The sequence below is a fragment of the Pteropus vampyrus genome, unplaced genomic scaffold, assembly GCF_000151845.1.
Source record: "Pteropus vampyrus isolate Shadow unplaced genomic scaffold, Pvam_2.0 Scaffold24, whole genome shotgun sequence".
Taxonomy (NCBI): domain Eukaryota; kingdom Metazoa; phylum Chordata; class Mammalia; order Chiroptera; family Pteropodidae; genus Pteropus; species Pteropus vampyrus.
The window spans coordinates 3994155-4013723 of NW_011888805.1; the positions used below are offsets into that span (position 1 = coordinate 3994155).

A 19569-nucleotide genomic window follows, 5' to 3' on the forward strand; every position below is an offset into this window, starting at 1 on the left:
ATCAGCTTCATAAACAACTTCAACACATTTACCACTTCACTGGTTTTTCTGCAATGTTTTCCTCCCACAAATAGAAGAATAAACGAACTCAAACTTTTTACTACCCACTCACATAAACTGTTACACCAGAAGATTAAGTGGCTCTGTACTAGCAAGGACTTAGCAGAAAAATGAACTATATACCAAGTCTAAGAACATGTTTTAGGATTAAAAAAAGAAGAAAACCTGCCCACTCTATCCAGTAGTTCATAAATCTTTTTTCAAAATACCTCTTGTGACATCTGATTTAATGTTATATACTTGTTTTCTTCCTCCTGTTTTTCTCTCACTAAAAATGCTGATAAATTCATGTGAGATGAAATGAAGCATTTCAGAGTTACAGCCAAAAATCAAAAAAAAAAATAATTGGCAAGAATTTCCGCCTTTTTTTTTTTACTACAACAAAAGAACCAAGAAGAAAAGAATGAATGATGTCATTGTTTGACACTAAAAGGGCAAATTATCAAAAATGCTTAAAGAAGTATAAAAGATCTATCTACATGATTCATAGGAAGGATACAGATATTTGAAGCACAAAATGCCAATGGTTTATCAAAAGAGTGAAAGGCACATCATTAGATCAAACTTATCAAATTTCCCATAAAAATACCATGTAATAATTTTATGCTTCAAGCAGTTACTCCAAAGGTTAATTAGATCTGATACCAAAAGTGGTAAAGTTTTGTCTATATCATGAGGTATTCCGCTCAGTTAAACTATATATTAGATACTGAAACAAATAAGAATCTATTATCATAGAACCTGATAAAGAAAGAGACAAATACATAGTCACAGTACAAAGAGGACTAAAAATCTACCTTTCATATGGATTTAAGTATTTGAAAAGCTCTCTTTAAACTGCAATTGCTTCAGTAAAATTCGTTCTAAAGTGAACTAAGGAAAAATGACTAGGAGGTATATATCTTAATTGTACAGTTTGAAATCAAGCATAGTTAACAAAAGTTTGAATTTTTCATATGCTTTAGATGTATATGTGGTATTTTGGACCTATTTACATACACAGCTCCATTATACCCCCGTATGCACACTGATAATATTACCTACAGAGGGACAAAGACATTCATTATGCTTTGGCCTTCTTCTACTACTTAGCGGCTACACGAATTAAAAAAAAATTTCATTTGCACATAAACGTAGCAAAGCTCCTGGTCTATAGGAATTTATACAGAAAAAAATATTTGGACCAAATAGTTTATCCCTCTATTTTGACACCTTTAAGACATGGAGTGTCATGATAAACTAGACGATTACTGTTTTACTCTCTCTATGAGATCTGAAGATAAAGAAACTTTGACTTGGCAAAAATTGCACTCGAAACACTTTATACTTCTTCCTCTAATCTTCTCTACTGTATAACGCAGAAAACTCCACACTTCACATTTCTGAGCTTGTCTTCTAGAGTCATTTGAGAGGACATCTTTCTGTAACTAGAGCTTCACTATTCTTTATGACTAGGTGATAATTAGCAATAAAAGTTAATATTCTCCAAGATTCGAACACAAGAAAATTGTTTCCCAAGCATATTGATGCTGATATTTTAAAAAATGATTCAAAGATTTAAAAAGCATGTCTATTTTGATCTTGATATATAATTGTTTAGTAATTGAAAATTACTTTTTATATTTGTCCTGCTTCGTTTTCAAAAATATTTTTTCCATTTCAGGCTATAAATCGATATTTTTCCTTGCTTTAAAATCCCAAAGTAATTTTGCTACCTTGAAACTGTTTCACTTGTGCTCGTAAACTCAAATTATATAATTTAAATAAATTCCATTTCATACTATATAAAGCTATCTCCTTTTGCTGCCTTCATGTTCAAGAAAAAAGAAATTAGAAATATAATGTGAAATTTTGATGAGATTTTAGCATAGGTAGATATCTGAAGCAAAATATTAAGTACTATTAATAAATTTATATTAAAATATATAAAATAACTGTGAAACATATTATAAGAAATAGTGAAAATATCAGCTCACAGCGGGAAAATGAAAAATGAATAAAATAATGACAAAGCATATAATACTACCATTTGCTTTAAGTATTTTTAAGAGAAAAGAGATGACCAATGCAAAGGTTGACATATTAATACATATTTTTAAAGTTTAGGAACATACGCAAAATCGAACATGGAATTTTAGTTATAACATTGTTAACAGCAAATAAGAAAGATTCATGTTGCAGAGACTGATTCTAAGTTTAACTGACCTCTTTTAGAATGAAACATTTTACAGAAACAAATTCTTTTTGGTATCAGACAATTTTCCTTGTGTCACTAACTTAATAAAAGACAATAACAGATATCAGAGTACTCAGAAATTTTAATATTAAATTAAACTTACGTTTCTAAGTTGTCACCTTCAAGAACTGTCTGGACAGGCAGGTAGCCAAGCCGAGGATGTTTGGCAAAGTATTTCTTTGATCTGAACTTATTCTTCAGCACCTTTGTGAAGTCTCGTACATCTTCCCCAGATGTTGTCTATGAGGTTGAAAAAAATTACACGTTTCACATTAAAACAGGAGATAACTATCTACAATAAGTTAGAGCAGATGTAAATTGATGCAATTAAATGACAACGGTTTCAGCAGGTTTATGTATTTTTGGAATAACACGATGTCATAAAAAATACATGGCAATCAGGACTCATCATTAAATATACCCAGCAATTAGGTTATATATTTTTATTTCCTGTTGAAAACAGGAAAACTAGCTCGTTTGCCCAATATTTAAAAAATTGAGCCAAAAAGTAAAACTAGTTTTGGCAATGTTATTGCTTGGTTCCTATCACTAAAAAAGTTGCAATTTGCTATTAAATATTTAGGATGACAAAGATTTCTGGATATTATATGCTTTTCACTAAGGTGAAGAAATGAGGGTGAGCTATATAGCCTATGCTGACTTCACACAAGCTAATATATACGGTAGTCTGGAAAAAGAGAAAGTAAATAAGAGAGAAAAAGCAGGGCCACGTCAATATTTTATATTATAAGGAATACTGTCATCATTTTCTCTGTCTTTTCCTAACCGTACAAACATATAATTTTGACATGGACTCCACTTTTAATGGTAAAATGTTACTGTTTCCTTAGCATTTCTAAATGATTAGTTTTAACAATCATTTATTATTAAGTGATAGTCACAAAAGACAGCATATTGTATGATTCCATTTACAAGAATTGTCCAGAATAGGTGAATCCATAGAAGCTGAAAGTAGATCAGCGGTTGCCAGGGGCTGAGGGGCGGAGGCAGTGGGGGAGGGGCAATGACTGCGAATGGGTAAAACGGATTTCAGAGGTGGGCTGAAATCTACCCCAGTGCCCATTCCCTTAGTTCTCTAAGCTCGTTTTCTACTCTCTATCACCAACTCTTACTTAGTTTTTGCAACATGTTATACAAACATCAACTTCAGTCCTTCTGAAGATGTATTTAAAATATTTACATCACCTGCACAGAACTGAATTAAAAACTGGTCATCTGACTCCTTGTTGGCTATTAAATCTACAATTAGCTAGACCTCACTCCAGTCTACAAAACCAGAGAACTTTTCTTAATAACAAACTGAATGCTAAATACATTGGCTTACCTACTGCCTGCCCTCCTTTCTTGCACGCCCCCCACCCCGGTCTATCTTTCCCTTCATAAGCATGCAGGGCAAACAGAAGCTAAAACGATAGAATTATTTTTTAAAACAACTAAATTCTGAGTCAACACTTAACTTAGCAAGTTATGTTCCTTTCTACCTGCTCTCATTCTATCTAAATATGTCTGCTCCGAGTAAATAATTAAAGAAACGTTTGATTCTTTAGGTTTACAGACCAGAGAAAAAACATGAATAAGCCCAAGCTATTCATAGTCTAAAGTCGATTGTCACTTTATTAAAAAGAAAAAAAGTATAGTAAGGGCAGCCCGCGTTATCACTGGGCCTTGTCATCAGACCCCCAGTGTCAAGTCTTTTTCTGAGAATCAATGAGAATAAACTATATAAAAACCTGTAGTTCTGTGGACACAGATCTTCCCAAATGTAGAGAAGTGTAGGAAAAAAGCTGTTAATGAAAAGAAAAGGAACCCATGGCACTCTGTAGAGGAAAATGGTTGCTATGAGATGATAGCTTGGGGGTATTAAGATGTAATTAGGCAGAACAGGAGAAATGAGCAGAATACAGCTGGGGGTAAAGAAGGAAGGTTTTAGAGAAGGAATGCCTGGGACTGAGAATAAAGCCAAGAAGGTACGTCATCTGCTGTAAAGGACATTTGGGTCTTTTACAATGGGTATCGCAACTGTAGATCATTAAATTTTTAGATCTGTTAACCTTGAATATTTCAGTTAAGGGCGAAAAGTGGAAAGCAGCTTTCCATAATAGAAATGCAAAAAGAAGGCTCCTATGCAAAGATAAGCATTTATGACCCAATTTACTTCTATGTCTGCTTTTAACACATTATTAATATACAGGGAGATAATGAAGTAATGGGCTCCAGCTTTTACTTGGCCTTCTCCATTTGGCAACCTAAAGGTTTTCATCTCTTAGGTCAGTGTTTCTTGGGCCAAATCCAGATTTTCCATTCAGGCAGCCTCGAGTAGGGTGAGTGGGAGAAGAGGCCAGATGCACCAGGCCACTTACCCAGCCTGTCTCAGCCAGAGCAGTGAAAAAACACAATGGTTTTTCATATATTCACAGAATTGTACAAATATCACCACTGCCTAATTCCAGAACACTATCATCACCCCAAAAGAAGCCTGCACCCATTGACGGTCATTCCCTTTCCCCCACTGTCTCCTCCCCTCAAGCCCCTGGCAACCACTAATCTACTTTCTATTTCTATGGATTTGCCTATTCTGGATATTTCTTATAAATAGAATCACATAATATCTGGTCTTTTGTGACTGGCTTCTTTCACTTCCCATAATGTTCTTCTAGCTTATCTACTTTTGGGTTTCAACATAAGCTCTTGCTTGGGAAGTAAAATGACATATCATTCAAAAGTGCAAGTCTTATTCCACATCATATATTCTTTAGCTAAATACATTCAAGACATAGAAGAACAAAGCAAAACCAACCAACCAACCACCCATCCATCCAATATCAAACAAACAACATCTATCTGCCTCCCAAAAAGTTATATAGCAGGAGCTGAAATTAGAGTTTCTGATAATGCTCAAATTTAATATTTGAAAAAAGTTAGTGCATTCTCATGCAGAACTGACACATTTTTATTTCTTCAACAATTTTCACATTGAGGATAAAACCTGTCACCAACAGTTGTAATCTAAAGGCACTAAATTCATTAATGCCATAAACTGTATGCAATATTAAAAGAAAAAGTAAAATGTAATTCATCCCATGGGAACTAGATATTATATTCGGGTTAGTAGAATGTGATTATTTGGTTGGTACAGAGCCAAGGAAATGAATTAAGCCTATTCTGTCACCAAAAAAGTTAAAAGATATTTTTACATATCTGATCAAATGTGCTATTTAATGACAGTACCTAAATTTTCTCTGTTTTAAAGTGCTAGAGCAATGGTTTGGTAAAAAACTAAAAAGAAGACCACTCACTTATCTTAAAGTGTATAATCAAACAACTCTATCTTCATGCTAGGTATAATACTTTGTTCTTTCTCTTTTAAAAGCAAATAACTATTTATACTATGATATGAAGATGCGATTGAAAGAATCACTCATTACTACACAAATTATCTAATTTTAAATTTCCATGCATTTCTTGAAAGACTAGGTTTTCATCTATTGCTGTAATAAAGAAAGAGGGAGAACAAAAGATTTTGTAGATCTCATTACGTGAAACGAGGGTAACATATTGGCACAGAATTCTGCCCGATAAATAGCTTTCCTTCAAACTCTTTTTACCATTAAGGAAAGTGAGATTACCATCAATTTTAAGACCCATAAGAAAACAGACACTAAGACTTTCAGAGATCCAGACCTCCGAGGTCAGTAAGGAGAAAGATGTTCTTGCAAACATGGGTCCTTTTACCATACCAGCACTCTGTCACTTCTTTTTTCTATCAAACAGTTTTAAGTTTTTAAGAGAAAAAACCCATAGCCATCAACTAAAATACCTATTATTACATTCTGAATTTTCCCTTCATTTTAAATAAAGTACTGCTAAGATATACTATGCCTGCTTTTTACAAAATTTTTATTGAAATGTCTAATCTACAACTAGATAGACCTCACCTTCCTGAGAAAAAAGAATAAAATTACCAGCTCTTCGACCATGGAGAGATAACCACTCTTAAAAGGGTTGTAACTGGACTGATTTAAAAAAAAAATCCTTTTTATTGTAAAATAAAACACAGATATATAAAATTATATACAACAAATGCATGGCTTAATGAATTATAAGATGAAGACCACGTTTAGTTAGCAGATTCAACTTCGCCAGACATTTCCAGAAGCTCCTTCCACAAGCCTTGTTTTAATTATAACCCCTCCACATTCTCCATAACAACTATTATCTTCATTTTTATAATAATAATCTTCTTGTGTTTTTAAAAATCGTCTTATCACTCCAATGTCTATCCTTAGATACTATAGTTTAGTCTTACACATTTAAAAAATCTGATATATTTTAAGTCACTTTTAATCTACAGGTGTCTCTTCCACACTTGCAATTGCCTTACATTTTACCTGCTGGAAAATTCAGGCAATTTGATCTGTAGAGTTCTAGAGTCTGTATTTTGCTGATTGCACATTCAGCATGTTCCTCAGTCCTTTGGCAATCCTGCGAATTGGCAGCCGGATGCAAAGAATTCGTCAGACTGAGGTCTGATCTTTATGGCAAGACTATCAGCAGTGTTTGGTAGGATTACAGGAGACCCATCATGTCTGGTTCTCTCGTCTATGTGATTCTAGCAGCGTCCATGCTAAAGGCCTCCCCATTCATCTGGTGGGAGCTTCAAAATGGCGATATTCTATCATTCATTTTCATTTGTTAGCTGAAATAATTTTATAAAAACATATTCCCATATCTACTATGTAGTCACTCAGTGGTATAGTTCATTCAGAAATGATAGGGTTACATGTTTAATTTTTCCCTTTTATGGTCCTATTTTCCCAGTAACAAACTGGTTTCCTATCAGCTTCCCAAGATGACCAATTAAAAAAAATTTAAATATGAATTCATAGATTTTTAACACACTTGATAGGTTTTGCTCTATTGAAATTATTATCATTACTAAAGCTCAATTTATCCCATCTTAGTCCAATAGGAGCCTCTTCTAGTTAGTCCCATTCAGCTTAAGCTCTGCAGGTAACAACAGGTTTAATGCTCTCCACCAGTTCTTAGAATGTTGTTTCTCTAGTTATTTTGGTTTCCTGTCTAATAAATTCCTCAAGAGCTGCTTGTAGGACCAATATCACCCAAGTTCTTGCATATTGTTGATAGTTGTCCTGTGTCCTTAACTAGACACAAGAAGGTTGATTTTTCTGGATATAAAATCTTAGCTCACACATTTTTTCCCCTTAAGTTTCTTAAATACTTTTCTCCATTTTCTTTTGGTATAAAGCACTGCAGTTGAAAACTCTGATGATTATTTAGTTTTCTTTCCTTTTGAAGCTGTGTTTTTGTTTGCATGACCAAAGGAATTTTTCTTTTACTTTACAGTTCAGTAATTTTACCAGAATCTGCCATAGTGCTGGTCATTCTGAGTCACTGTTCTCAGGCATGCGATATGCTATTTGAGTAGACAGTTCCACTTTTTCATTTCTTTTTTTGGGGAGAGGGGGAGGAGTTTTTCCTGAATTTTTATTTTTAGCGTTTGTTCTGTCTTACATTGGGTTTCTTTTTCAGAGTACAAATTGGCAGTTACAAAATAACCACAGGAATGTAAAGTATGGCATAGGGAATATAGTCAATAATATCGTAATAACTATGTATGGTGCCAGGTGGGTACTAGACTTATCGGCAGGACCACTTTGTAAGGTATCTAACTGTCTAACCACCAAGCTGTATACCTGAAACTAATATAATACTGAATATCGACTATGATTGTAAAGTACAAATAATTAACAAACACATTTTTTTAGTTAAAAAAAGAAATAGTTGGTTACAGTTTTGACCTCTTCAATGAGCACATATTTCTGGCATCCTTTATTACTGATATTATTTTGTTCTTATATCTTTTTCTTATAATTGCTTTATGTTAGATTTAATCTTGATATTTTTTGGTGCTTAATTTTTTTGAAATGAATGTTCCAAATTCACTGGAAACTTTTAGAATGAAGTAAAGGTCATGAAATCTTTTCTAACTTCACAGAGCTCCCTCTCCATTTGCTTTTGTGAGATATTAAACTGTTTTACTACTTCAGCACAAAAAACTCTTTCTATTAACACTAAAGATCCACAAAGCAAGACATAAAATGGGGGTATTACAGTGATGCCAAATAACCTAAAGGCCCAAACACCCAATTTCTAATTACTTAGCATCTTAAGCAAAACATCAAAAAGAACTGCAAATAATGAAACAGAATCATATTGATTTTAAATCTCCCCAAAATTGCTTTGGTCAATTCATAACTTGCGATGGCAGTATTATCTAATTCCTTAAAAAATATTCCTGGATTTTCATTTATTTTTATTTATTTTTATTTTTTTAATGCATACAGCACCTGGTCTTCTTCCTAGGTGGTCTCCCATCCAAGTACTAACCAGGCCTGACCCTGCTTAGCTTCCAAGATCAGACGAGATTGGGTGTGAAACATTGGATTTTAAAATATTAATTACAAATATGAATGAGTTAAAGACAGGAGAAAGGAAAGAAGTACAAAGAAGAAAATCAAGGTTATATAAGAAATAATGGTCATAGCAGATGAGTAGAATAATTAAATATTATCATTTGGATCAGGCATAGGTGCAAAAATCATTGTTGAAGAGCATCCTCATTAGCAAAATTTACATCTTAAGTATAGTCAGTAGTCTCAAATAGTATATGCATACTATTAAGGAGTACATTTCATTATCATATGACTTATTTTAAAGATGTTCCAATCGTTTTTTAAAAATTGCATAACAACTTAATAGTTCTGATTGATTTTAACAAGTCGAAATTCAGACATTAAATTCCATGGAAAGGATGAAATCATTGACAAGCTCAAAGCCTTTTTCAAGTTTTAATGGAAAAATATGAAACTAAAAAGTTTGCATTAATTAAGAGTATCACCAAGGCATCAAGAATAAGTAGGGTAATAAGTCATCCAAAGTAATATAGATTTGGTCCAAACCTCACCTTAAGAACTAATGACACACTCTAAATCAACTCAACTTACTGAGAAAACAATGTAAAGTGGGCATGAACTGAAAAACCACTTTTAGATGCTGAGGTCAGAGAAATCACTACGATGTTCATTTTGAGCATATTGGCAGACATCTCAAGTCTCATCTGAAGATTCAAGACTGCCAAAAACAAACTATACTGACTCAGTATAGAGCTCTCCAAAGAAAGAATCAGCATTTTCTTATACTTGATTTTTATAGTTTTATGGAAACATTGATGCCAGCAGAGATGGAGGTGAGTGGACAAAATCATTTCTAGTTCTTCCCTTTGTTCTTTTCATTTTTGGTTTGTTTCTTGCTAAACATATAGTTTGTTTTTTAAAAAAGATATGATTTCAATTTAAACTTTAAAAAGAAAATATCTTCTATTTTTTTTTAATAGAAAACTGTGATTTTTCTACAGTCTACAAACACTGAAAATATTTGGTTTATTTTTCCACTTGTTAACCAGTATTGATAAGAATATGCTGTAACCTGTTGCTTTAAAATAACATTCATTTGCTTTTAAAATACAATACAAATTTGTTTAGTTATCATTAACTTAAGAAGCTATTTCCAATCAAAGGATGTTTTCCCTGATCTCCCCTCTTCCCACCAAAATCTCAACAAAATTATTAGTACAAACTAGCCCTGTCCAAAACAAGCATGTAAGCAGCAAATTTTGCAATGATTCCACTCCAACAACTTGAATGCTGGGAGTAGCTGATGTTGATGATCTTTCTGGCAGTAAAATTTTGCAACTACCCCATCCAGTCTCCCTGAGCTAACTTGTCTCTCAAACCACCTCCTTCTGCAGGCTAACCCTTCATTCCTGATATCCATACTGACCAATGGGAAAGTTTTCTCTTGTCTTGTCTCATTTCTCCTTTTCCAAACTACATGGATCTGGCCATTGTCCCTCTCCAGATACACATAGTCTCTATCTGTCTACTTTTCTTTCCCCGTTATCATGGACTCTGTTCTTCTACTCATCAACATAGCCCCCTACATCTTATTTGTAACCGAAACTTCAACCTTTCTCCTTCAGTGAATCCAATGATAACACCTTCTGCCCTATAATCGTTTCCATTATGTGCTGTATAATCTCTCTCTCACAAATGCCAAGAAAAAAAGAAGTGTGCAACATTTTCTCCTTAGTCTCAGCCCGATCTCCCACTAATACCAATGTGCCTGTCCATTCCCTTTTGACTATACTTGGCCAGACACAGCTACCATCTGTCACTTCTGGAGACGTACTGATGATCTTCTAAGGGCCATCTCATCTACATAACCTTTCATATCCTCCTCCAATCACACATTGGGATACGGCCCCACCTCAGGCCTCATCACAACCGAAAACATCTTTCACTCCCAAATCTCTAACTTGGAAAAATCTTTTACCAACTCGAACCCTCTGACCCTTGTTCCTACTTTGTTATTATGAATAAATCTATTCTTGCTCCCATGGTCTTGCTCTCTTGCCCCTCAACCCCCTTTGGGATTTCTTCAGCATGAGGATAGCCCAAATCCATCCCAGTATCAATATCTTTGAATCCTTTACCCCTTCGGCCTTGGACTATACCTTCCATCTTTTAATTCCAAAACAGCTGAGCAATGAGTCACAGACTGCAAATCCTTACCAATTAACCTCGGCTGCACTCTTGTGGCAATTTAGCAATCAATTTACTCATTTCTCGGTGACTCGTGCTTGCCCCCAGTAGCATCTCCAAACGTTTTCCAGTCTCCTTCATATTTAACCCTACCAAGCTCTCTCTCACTGTCAGAAATTGCAAAAATTCTTATAAATCATATGTGAAATTCATCATTCTCTCTCCCTAAAGGACTATTACATGTCCTAATATACAAAAATGTTTACTAATTTTAATTAAATTTCAGTTACTTGCAACAGAGAATACAGATGATTTTTTTCAAAGATCCAATTAGGGTAATTTTCATTATGAAATTAAATGAAAACAATAGAAAATGCAGCTATTTTAAATATAAATGATAATCTCCAAATTCAAAGGTGCAGTGCAGAGGTAATAAAAAAAACTTTGACTATTATCTTGATCCATAAGCTTAGTCATTTAAAAAAAATATTAGTCTTGTTGAATTTCTCCACACAGAGGTCTTCTCTCCTTCATTGTATTTTCTCTGTATCTCCAGTCCCCAGCAATACGCCTGGTATATAACAGGATCCCCAATGAATATAGTATTCCAGCAAGCATAGAGAAAACATCATTTGCTCATGTGCTAAACTATGTATATATATCTTTTAATGGAGTCAAATCACTAAATCTATGCCACTAACTTTAAACAATCACTTACCTTCTCTAAGACTTAGCGTTTTTTTCTTTAAAATGAGGATGTTAGATGATCTCTTAATATGCTTTCCAGCTTTACTATTCTATAATTAGTATTTATAATGTCAGATATGAGCTCGTTTAGCTCCATTTAGCTTTTATGGATCAGAATTAACCAAGCATCATAGTAAGAAGAGAATCCTCAAGGAGTTAAAAAGACAGTTGAGGCAGCAAAAGCCCCAGACACAGAAAACAATGCACGGTAACACAGAATCAAATGTTAACTGGCGAAGCGAGGGCCTTGGGTAGGAATCACAGAATGACATTTTTTGGTGATGGAAAACCAGAGGAGTCTGGGAAGATTTTACACACAAAGTAAGAGCTGAGGTGTTTTTGTGAAAAGGTGGGATTTGAATGAATAGAGAATGGTGACAAGTATTAAATATAATGTCATGTTGTCTGTTTTCGATAAACCTTATTTAGCCCAATAAAAGAATTCTTAAATGTACAAATTTGGATTATAGAATGATCGGAGAGAATGAGAGTTTAAAACAAATTGCTTCTTAGAGGAAAAATTCAACTTCGTTTCTGCATATAAATGTTTTATTATCAATTTCATAAAATATCTTCATAAATTATGATAGCTAATTCATACACCTTTAGTATTCCTACTTCTAAAGATAAACACTGTCATAGATGATAAGCTGACATGTTCCAAGAAATATTTCTGGCACTTTGAGGGTTTAAGATAGGGCTTATAAGTTTTGAAAAGCAAATTTTAACACAGAAAAATTGAGATTCAGCTAAGAAAGGAATTTGAAGAGGAATGAAATCAAGTCAGAAATGTGGCTAGAGCATTTTCCTAACTACAAATGAAGATGCACTATGAGAAATACAAACATAAAGATCTGTATGGAAAGGTCTGATCCATTTAATACTCAAGTGGTGTTTATTATCATCGCATTGAAAATTCTGTATTTGAATTTCTTTGTCAAGGCAGACATCAAATGAGTTTAAGGGACTGTTGGGTAAAAGATGGATACACCATAAATAAAGCTCATTAAAAGAAAAGAAATTTTGGAAAGCAGTTAAATAAAGTAATTTACTACTATTAAATTCAAGACTATGCCTTTCAAAGACTCAATTTACATATACTTCTAGTCATTTTCATCAAAAATTGTGGGCTCAAATGCAGAAGATAACTTGTGGTAAGAGATGATTTATGAATAGGTTGCTGAGTAAGATCATTATGAAAACTTCGGAAAGAGGCAAAGGGCCTCCCACAGCACATACGCAGAAAGGAAGCTCACCTGTACAATGTAGGGTAAGCCGTAACCTTAGACGTGATAATAACAACTTTGTGAAAACTATATAACAAGGAGAGTTTTAGATAATTTAAAAATTTAATTTAAAAATGGTAGTTGAATCATTCATTTTGTTTTTTTACATTCCACATATATGTGAAATCATACGGTATTTGTCTTGCTCTGCCTGACTTATTTCACTTAGCATAATACCCTCTTGGTCTATCCATGTTGCTGCAAATGGTAAAATTTCATTTCTTTTTTTATGGCCAAGTAATATTCCATTGTATCTATGTACAAATCCTCTTTACCCAATCATCAAATAAGAGACACTTAGGTTGCTTCCATATAAACAAACTTGTAGATAGAGAACAAACTGATGGTTGCCAGCTGGGAGGGGGGTTGGGAGCTGGGTAAAAAAGGTGAAGGGATTAAGAAGAACAGATTGGCAGTTACAAAATAGTCACAGGGATGTAAAGTACAGTTTAGGGAATATAAGCAATAACACTGTAATAACTACATATGGTGTCAGTTGGGTGCAGGACTTATCGGGGGGATCACTTTGTAAGTTATATATACGTCTGACCACCACCATACTGTACACCTGAAACTAATATAGTATTGAATGTCGACTATAATTTTAAAATACAAGAAAATTTAAAAAAGTAAAGGGGCATAGCTTAGGGGAAAAAAAGGTAGTTGGAGAGTGAAATTCATTAGTGTATCAATGATACTCAAGCATGCCCCCACTTGCCAATGACTGACATTACAGAGATGTAGATTTCAAATTACATGGTTATTTTGCAAAATCGTTATAAATTATTGTGTTTAAGACTAAGAAAAACAGTAATTTTACACATTTGCTTACTCTATACATCATTATGTAGTCATTTTTATACATTCGTAACATATATTTATTTACTCTATGATTTTTCCCATTTTGACATTAGCTTTGAAATGGTTTCCTAAATTTCTAGCTATGATCATGTAAATATTAATACCATATTTCTCCCCAATCCAAATTCTTTACAATGACCCTCTCACAGAGTTCTGTACCATCTGATACCTGCCCTTCTCTTTAACCCCGCCCCCCGACCATTCTCCCTTTCGCGATGGGAGAAATTCACTCTTTGTGAGATTTATTCACAAAGAGTTTGGTTCCTTAATCATTCCCAGGGCCAGCTTCACGGACGCGTGACCTGGGCAGTTACACAGGGTCCCACACTCAAAAGTGCTCTGAGTTTGGCTTAATGTTCTGCCGCTGCCATTCCGAAAGCCATAATTTTTTCACAAGGGGCCCCGCATCTTCATTTTGCTCCGGGCACTTCAGAGTATATAGTCAGAGCGACCTATCACACTCTCCTTGTGGAATATGCTCCACTTTCTTCTGTGCCCCAGTGATGCCACAGCCTCTTCCCCACCTCCAGACCGCTCCGTGTGCCATCTCTTCCCGCAAAAATATTCCCCCACCAGTTCTCCGCACGGTGGATTCTTTCTCATCTTTCCAGCTCAACGCAAATGCTAACTTCTCAGACTTTCCCTGATTTCTTTATCTAAAGTGCCTCCTCTAATCTTCTATCATTATCCATTTATTTCTTTTAAAGCCACTTAACAACAATCTGTAATGATCTCATGTACTTGTTTCCTTGCTCAATGTCACACATGCCCTCCTCCTAAATGCAAAGTAGCAGCAGAGGCAGTAATCTTGTCTATTTGGATAGCACGCTGATGAATTATCGGAGCCCAGAACAGTCTGACACATGATAGGTACTCAAAATTTATTTGCTGAGTGAATAAATATGTTAATCACAGTAATAAATGGTGCTCCACAAATTTTCTTGGGGGAATTTTTTTTTTCCTAGTTGAAGTTATTATGTACTATGGGTATGTCATCTATTATAATTCTGCAACATTGTCTAGAGGGTTTTCCCCTATATATAGAATACCTATTTATTTGAGAAGATACCTAAGAATTTGAGTGAGATTTATATGTGTATATTTTATAAGTATTGCTGCCTTTCTGTCAATTTTTGATCCAAAAAAGTAACTAAATTCCCTAAACCAAAGAAAATGTATAGCTCTATGAATAAATTTTGGAGTGCTATTTGGAAGGAGGCTGAAAAATAGCTGCTGATAGAAAATGAAGATAATTTCAGGGAAAATAGCTTTAGATCAAAAGAAAAAGAATCGGTATCCAATGTTAGTGAGGCTGTAGTAAAATCAGGATATTAACACAACTTGACAATAATGTAAAGTGGCACAAATCCCTTTCGGAAAATAACTTTACATGAAGCATTTTAGCCATGAAAAAACTCATATTCCTTGACCCAAATCATCCATTATTAGTACTTTAGTCTATGGAAATGTAATTTATGTAATATATGAAAAGAGCTATCTTTGCAAAGATATTCGAGTGTTATTTATAATATCAGAAAATTGAAAGTAAGCTAAATGTCCAAATTTAAGAGAATGGTTAGATAAATTAGAGTATTTCACTCAATAAAATATTCTGTAACAAGAAAAAATTATACTATGACAGCATGGGAGAACACTTACTATACAATACGTTCAGTGAAAAAAAAAGGGTCAAAAATTACATAAATATAAAACTAAATAAAATTTTAACAAAATCAGAGACATGGAAAATTATTAGAAAGTAGTTTATCCAGGAGCTAGCTTTATGGACTTTTTTTTACTTTCTCCATTTTCTACATTTTGTTAACGTAAATATATAATTATGAAAACATTTTAAATACGTCTAAAAGAAACATGATTTTTCATCACACAGTATCATTTTCAATGTATGTCAGCATGAGCTCTTAAGAGCTTGCTGCCAAGAAAGTTGTTTAAAATTAAAACACAGATGTAAATAAATTTTAATTAATTAATTTTCCTCTATTAAGCATACTTATTCTGAGTTAAATTCAACATAGATATATTTACTTAAACTAAAACAAAATAATAAAAAAAAATGTATGGTTAAGCAATCTTGAAAGTAATTTTTTCCAAAAAAGTTAAGTCAAAATAAACTGAATACTTTTAGATACTAGTTAATTTAAAAGCAATATATTAAAAATAAAACAGACAAACAAACAATCAAACAAAAAGCAGTGACTTGATCGATACTCACAGGTATGCAATATTCCACCATTGGATAATGTAATTTGTGACCTTTTGCTGTTCGACCCGAAAAAAAGCAACTCTGGCAGACATCATAGTTAAAATGCTTTAGGCTTCTGTACCTAGAGAGAAGAAAAGAAAGTTCATTGGCTCTCATGCCTATTATTTAGTCCAAATCAATCATTTATGAAAGAAATTTCATTTATCCAAATCACCACGGAAACAAAAGGTATATTGGCCATAAATGTGGAATTTGCTTAGTAGCTTAGCTCCAAATTAGGACAAAGAGAATCTTGAATTTCACAAGGGAAATTAATGCAACATCTCTCAAGTGGGAAAAAAAAAAAAGAGGCAAATTTTTGGAGTTCAAGTCTCTAAAATATATGTCCATCTGTTTCAACACGATTAGAAGACAAATATCCATGTCAAAAGAGTTTCTTACTGTTTGAATGCAAAATGGCAAAGAGTCACGATTATTAACTTGAAGTTTTCAAATATGGATTATACTATCAATATAAAATAATTGTCAAAATTCCCTCACAAAGGTATTACTTTTCTACAATGAGCATTTTAAAATTTGATTTAAACTAGTCATTAGGAAAAAAAATTAAAAAGCAAGGAAAACACTGTGATGAAGAGCAAACTAAAACCTTGCTCACAATGCATTTTTGAATGGAAGCAGTGTTTGTAAATCTCTTACCCCAGAAGGATATTGTACATTGCCCTTCATTTGCAAAATCTTATTTAGAAGAGAGAAACTCTAGATGTTAAGTTTCTTTGCATACAAGTAGAAAATATCTCCCAAGATCCTCCACGTGCCAGAATGGCAGATAGTAAGAACATAAATATATTCGTATCCACAGAAAAAAAATAATAAGTAACAGGACTAACGGAATGAAAATGTAAACAAAACGTAAAGGCCATATGAGGTTAATATTGTAAACTATTAAGTGCTGAGTAGCTTCTAAAATGATCTGCAAAAATCTCTTGCAAATCGATCTCAAGAAAAGCAGTTGGTATATACTACATCCACCTTATTTTGGCAGGGTAGCAACCTGGTGTGAAACATTCACCTTCACTAATAATATTTCTTAACTTATCAGCATGACTTGACTAATATGAATGGCATCTTCTTGTCTAAGTGAAGTTTTGTTTACTGCTGATCACTCCATGGCATAAAGTCATTCTCCTTTTCTTCATTGGAACCAGTTCCTTGCACTGTTAGTAGGTAGTGGTCTCTGTTAAAATTACATTTCTCAGTCTCTCATGCTGATGGTGATGACCAGAGCAATACAAGTCAGAGTCACTGGGTGGGGTTTCTAGTTGAAATTTCAGGTGATTGACTCAGTTGGGAAGAAGCATGGTCCCTCTTCTCCCTTCTTGGAAAACGGATCTGGCATTACAAAGAGCCATTCTGTTAACATGAAGTGACCTCGAAGATGGAACATGACCTTCACATGTTAAGGATGACAGAACATAAAGCCAGAACTAAGAAAGGGGGGATGTTGGTCAAAGAGTACAGACTTCCAGTTATAAGAGGAGTAAGTTCCTGGAACCTAATGGACAGCATAGTGATTATAGTTAATAACACTGCATTATATACTTGAAAGTTGCTAAGAGATTAGATTTTAAATGTGCCACCACAAAAAATAAATGGTAATTATGTGACATAATGCATTAGCTAAGACAATAGAGGTAATCATTTTGCAGAAAGTGTATCAAATTAACACACTAACCATCTTAACTTTACACAATGTTATATGTCAAATATATCTCAATAAAGCTGGCAGGGAGGAGAGAATGATGGACCTAGGTGACTGGGAAGGCACCATTCTGTCCTGGATTCCTATTACAGGTTTTCTTTGTAAAAAAAAATGAAAGAAAACTAAGTTTCTAATATATTTATGCTTCTATTGAGCAGTGGTATATTATCCTGATTAAAACAATTCCCAGCTTGCAAAACATACTGCAAATCTAAGATTTAATTAAAATTTAACATGGAAGTAGCTATAGGAAAACTATAGCAGTATTTATAAAAGTGTGGTAGAAAAACAAATATATCTAAAGTGGTAGCTTGCTACAGAGTCAACTTGGACGAAGTTAACGTTATTCTATAATGCCCATACTCCTCTATCTTTATTTCTAAAGCTGGTTCTTCACTCTTTCTGGTAGCTCAGAGAAAGAGATAATCTTTTATCTAAGAGCTAATTGGACCCATTCTATCTTGGCCTTGTTTTATTATTGGAATTGTTCTTACATTGATTCCCTCCATGTGTAATCTTTGTGTAATCATTAAATTGCCATTAGTTTAAAGAAACCTTTGCTTGGTCTGGTTTGTCAACTCTAGGCATATTTTTTCTCCATTCAGAAATTAAAAATTTTAAATGAACTATATTCTCAAAATAGAAAACTGGGAAAATATATATGCAAGTAACATCTTCCCATTTTCAATATACTGACATATTTTCTTCAAGCTGTAGCCAGATTGTCTAAGCCAGTTGTTTGCACATACTAACCTTGTTATTTTTCTGAGCCTGAGACCTACCTTCCATCCTTATCATGACATGGAGAGAGTTCTCTCTCAAAAATTTCTAAGGACTGAACTTGAAACCTATGCAATTTTACTAACCAATGTCAATCTAATTTATTTAATAAAACAACAAATAAAAAAAGAACGTATCTAGAAACTTATATAATGCAAGCTCAATAGCAGAAGAATGCATCTAAAAAAATAAAATAAACCATGAATAGACCAAAAAAAAATTATTAAAGACATGTGAATCAAAGGTCTGTTCTTAAATATGATCTTGGAGGGAGGAGAGGGGAGGTAATGGGGTAAAAAGGGTCAAATATGTGGTGACAGAAAGGAATCTAACTATGGGAGGTGAATACAAGATGCAAATATACATATGCCTTACTGTTAAAATGTACAGCTGAAACTTATCAGATTTCGTTAACCAATGTCACCATAAAAAATAAATATATTAAAAAAAAAGACTCTCTTTGCTGCACTTACCAAACTCCTCTACCATCTTTCGAAAACCCTCTTTTTTATTTCTACATTATAATTCTTTACTTCTCCGAAGAACCCTGATCATCTTTCTTTCCCTTTTATACCCCTCTTTTCGACCTTGTTTTCAACTGAGCATAATTTTTCAGGCTTTTCTGGTATTTTCACTTAATGGAACAGCTCAGCGACAGTTCAACAAACAGTTCAGTATCACCTGAGGCTGAACTACTATCCTGCTAATGGTTATTAGTTATTGGTAATAAAAAAAATTGAATGCCTGCTCTTTCTGTGACAGGTATCGCACTAGTCTTTCCATGTATTGACTATTCCTGTAAGGAAACACTCACAGGATTTGAAATTGAAGAAACCCAAGTTCAGGAAGGCCAGGCAACTTATCCAAAGTCATATAGTGAAACAGTAAATCCGGTATTCATACATAAGCAGCCAGACTCGTTCTCCATGCGTTGCCTCCTGAATATCCTGCTGCACTTTGATTCCTGACCA

General features: G+C 33.8%; 1 protein-coding gene across 1 annotated transcript in view; it reads right to left on the reverse strand.

Moving 5' to 3' along the window:
• The window catches only part of UTRN (utrophin), a 472032-nt gene that overhangs the window by 24952 nt on the left and 427511 nt on the right, over window positions 1-19569 (reverse strand). Inside the window, exons 64-65 of the mRNA XM_023528331.1 lie at window positions 16066-16177; window positions 2400-2536 (exon numbers count right to left, since the gene is read on the reverse strand). Coding sequence (XP_023384099.1) covers window positions 2400-2536; window positions 16066-16177 — 249 coding nt within the window. The remainder of the gene's footprint in view (window positions 1-2399; window positions 2537-16065; window positions 16178-19569) is intronic.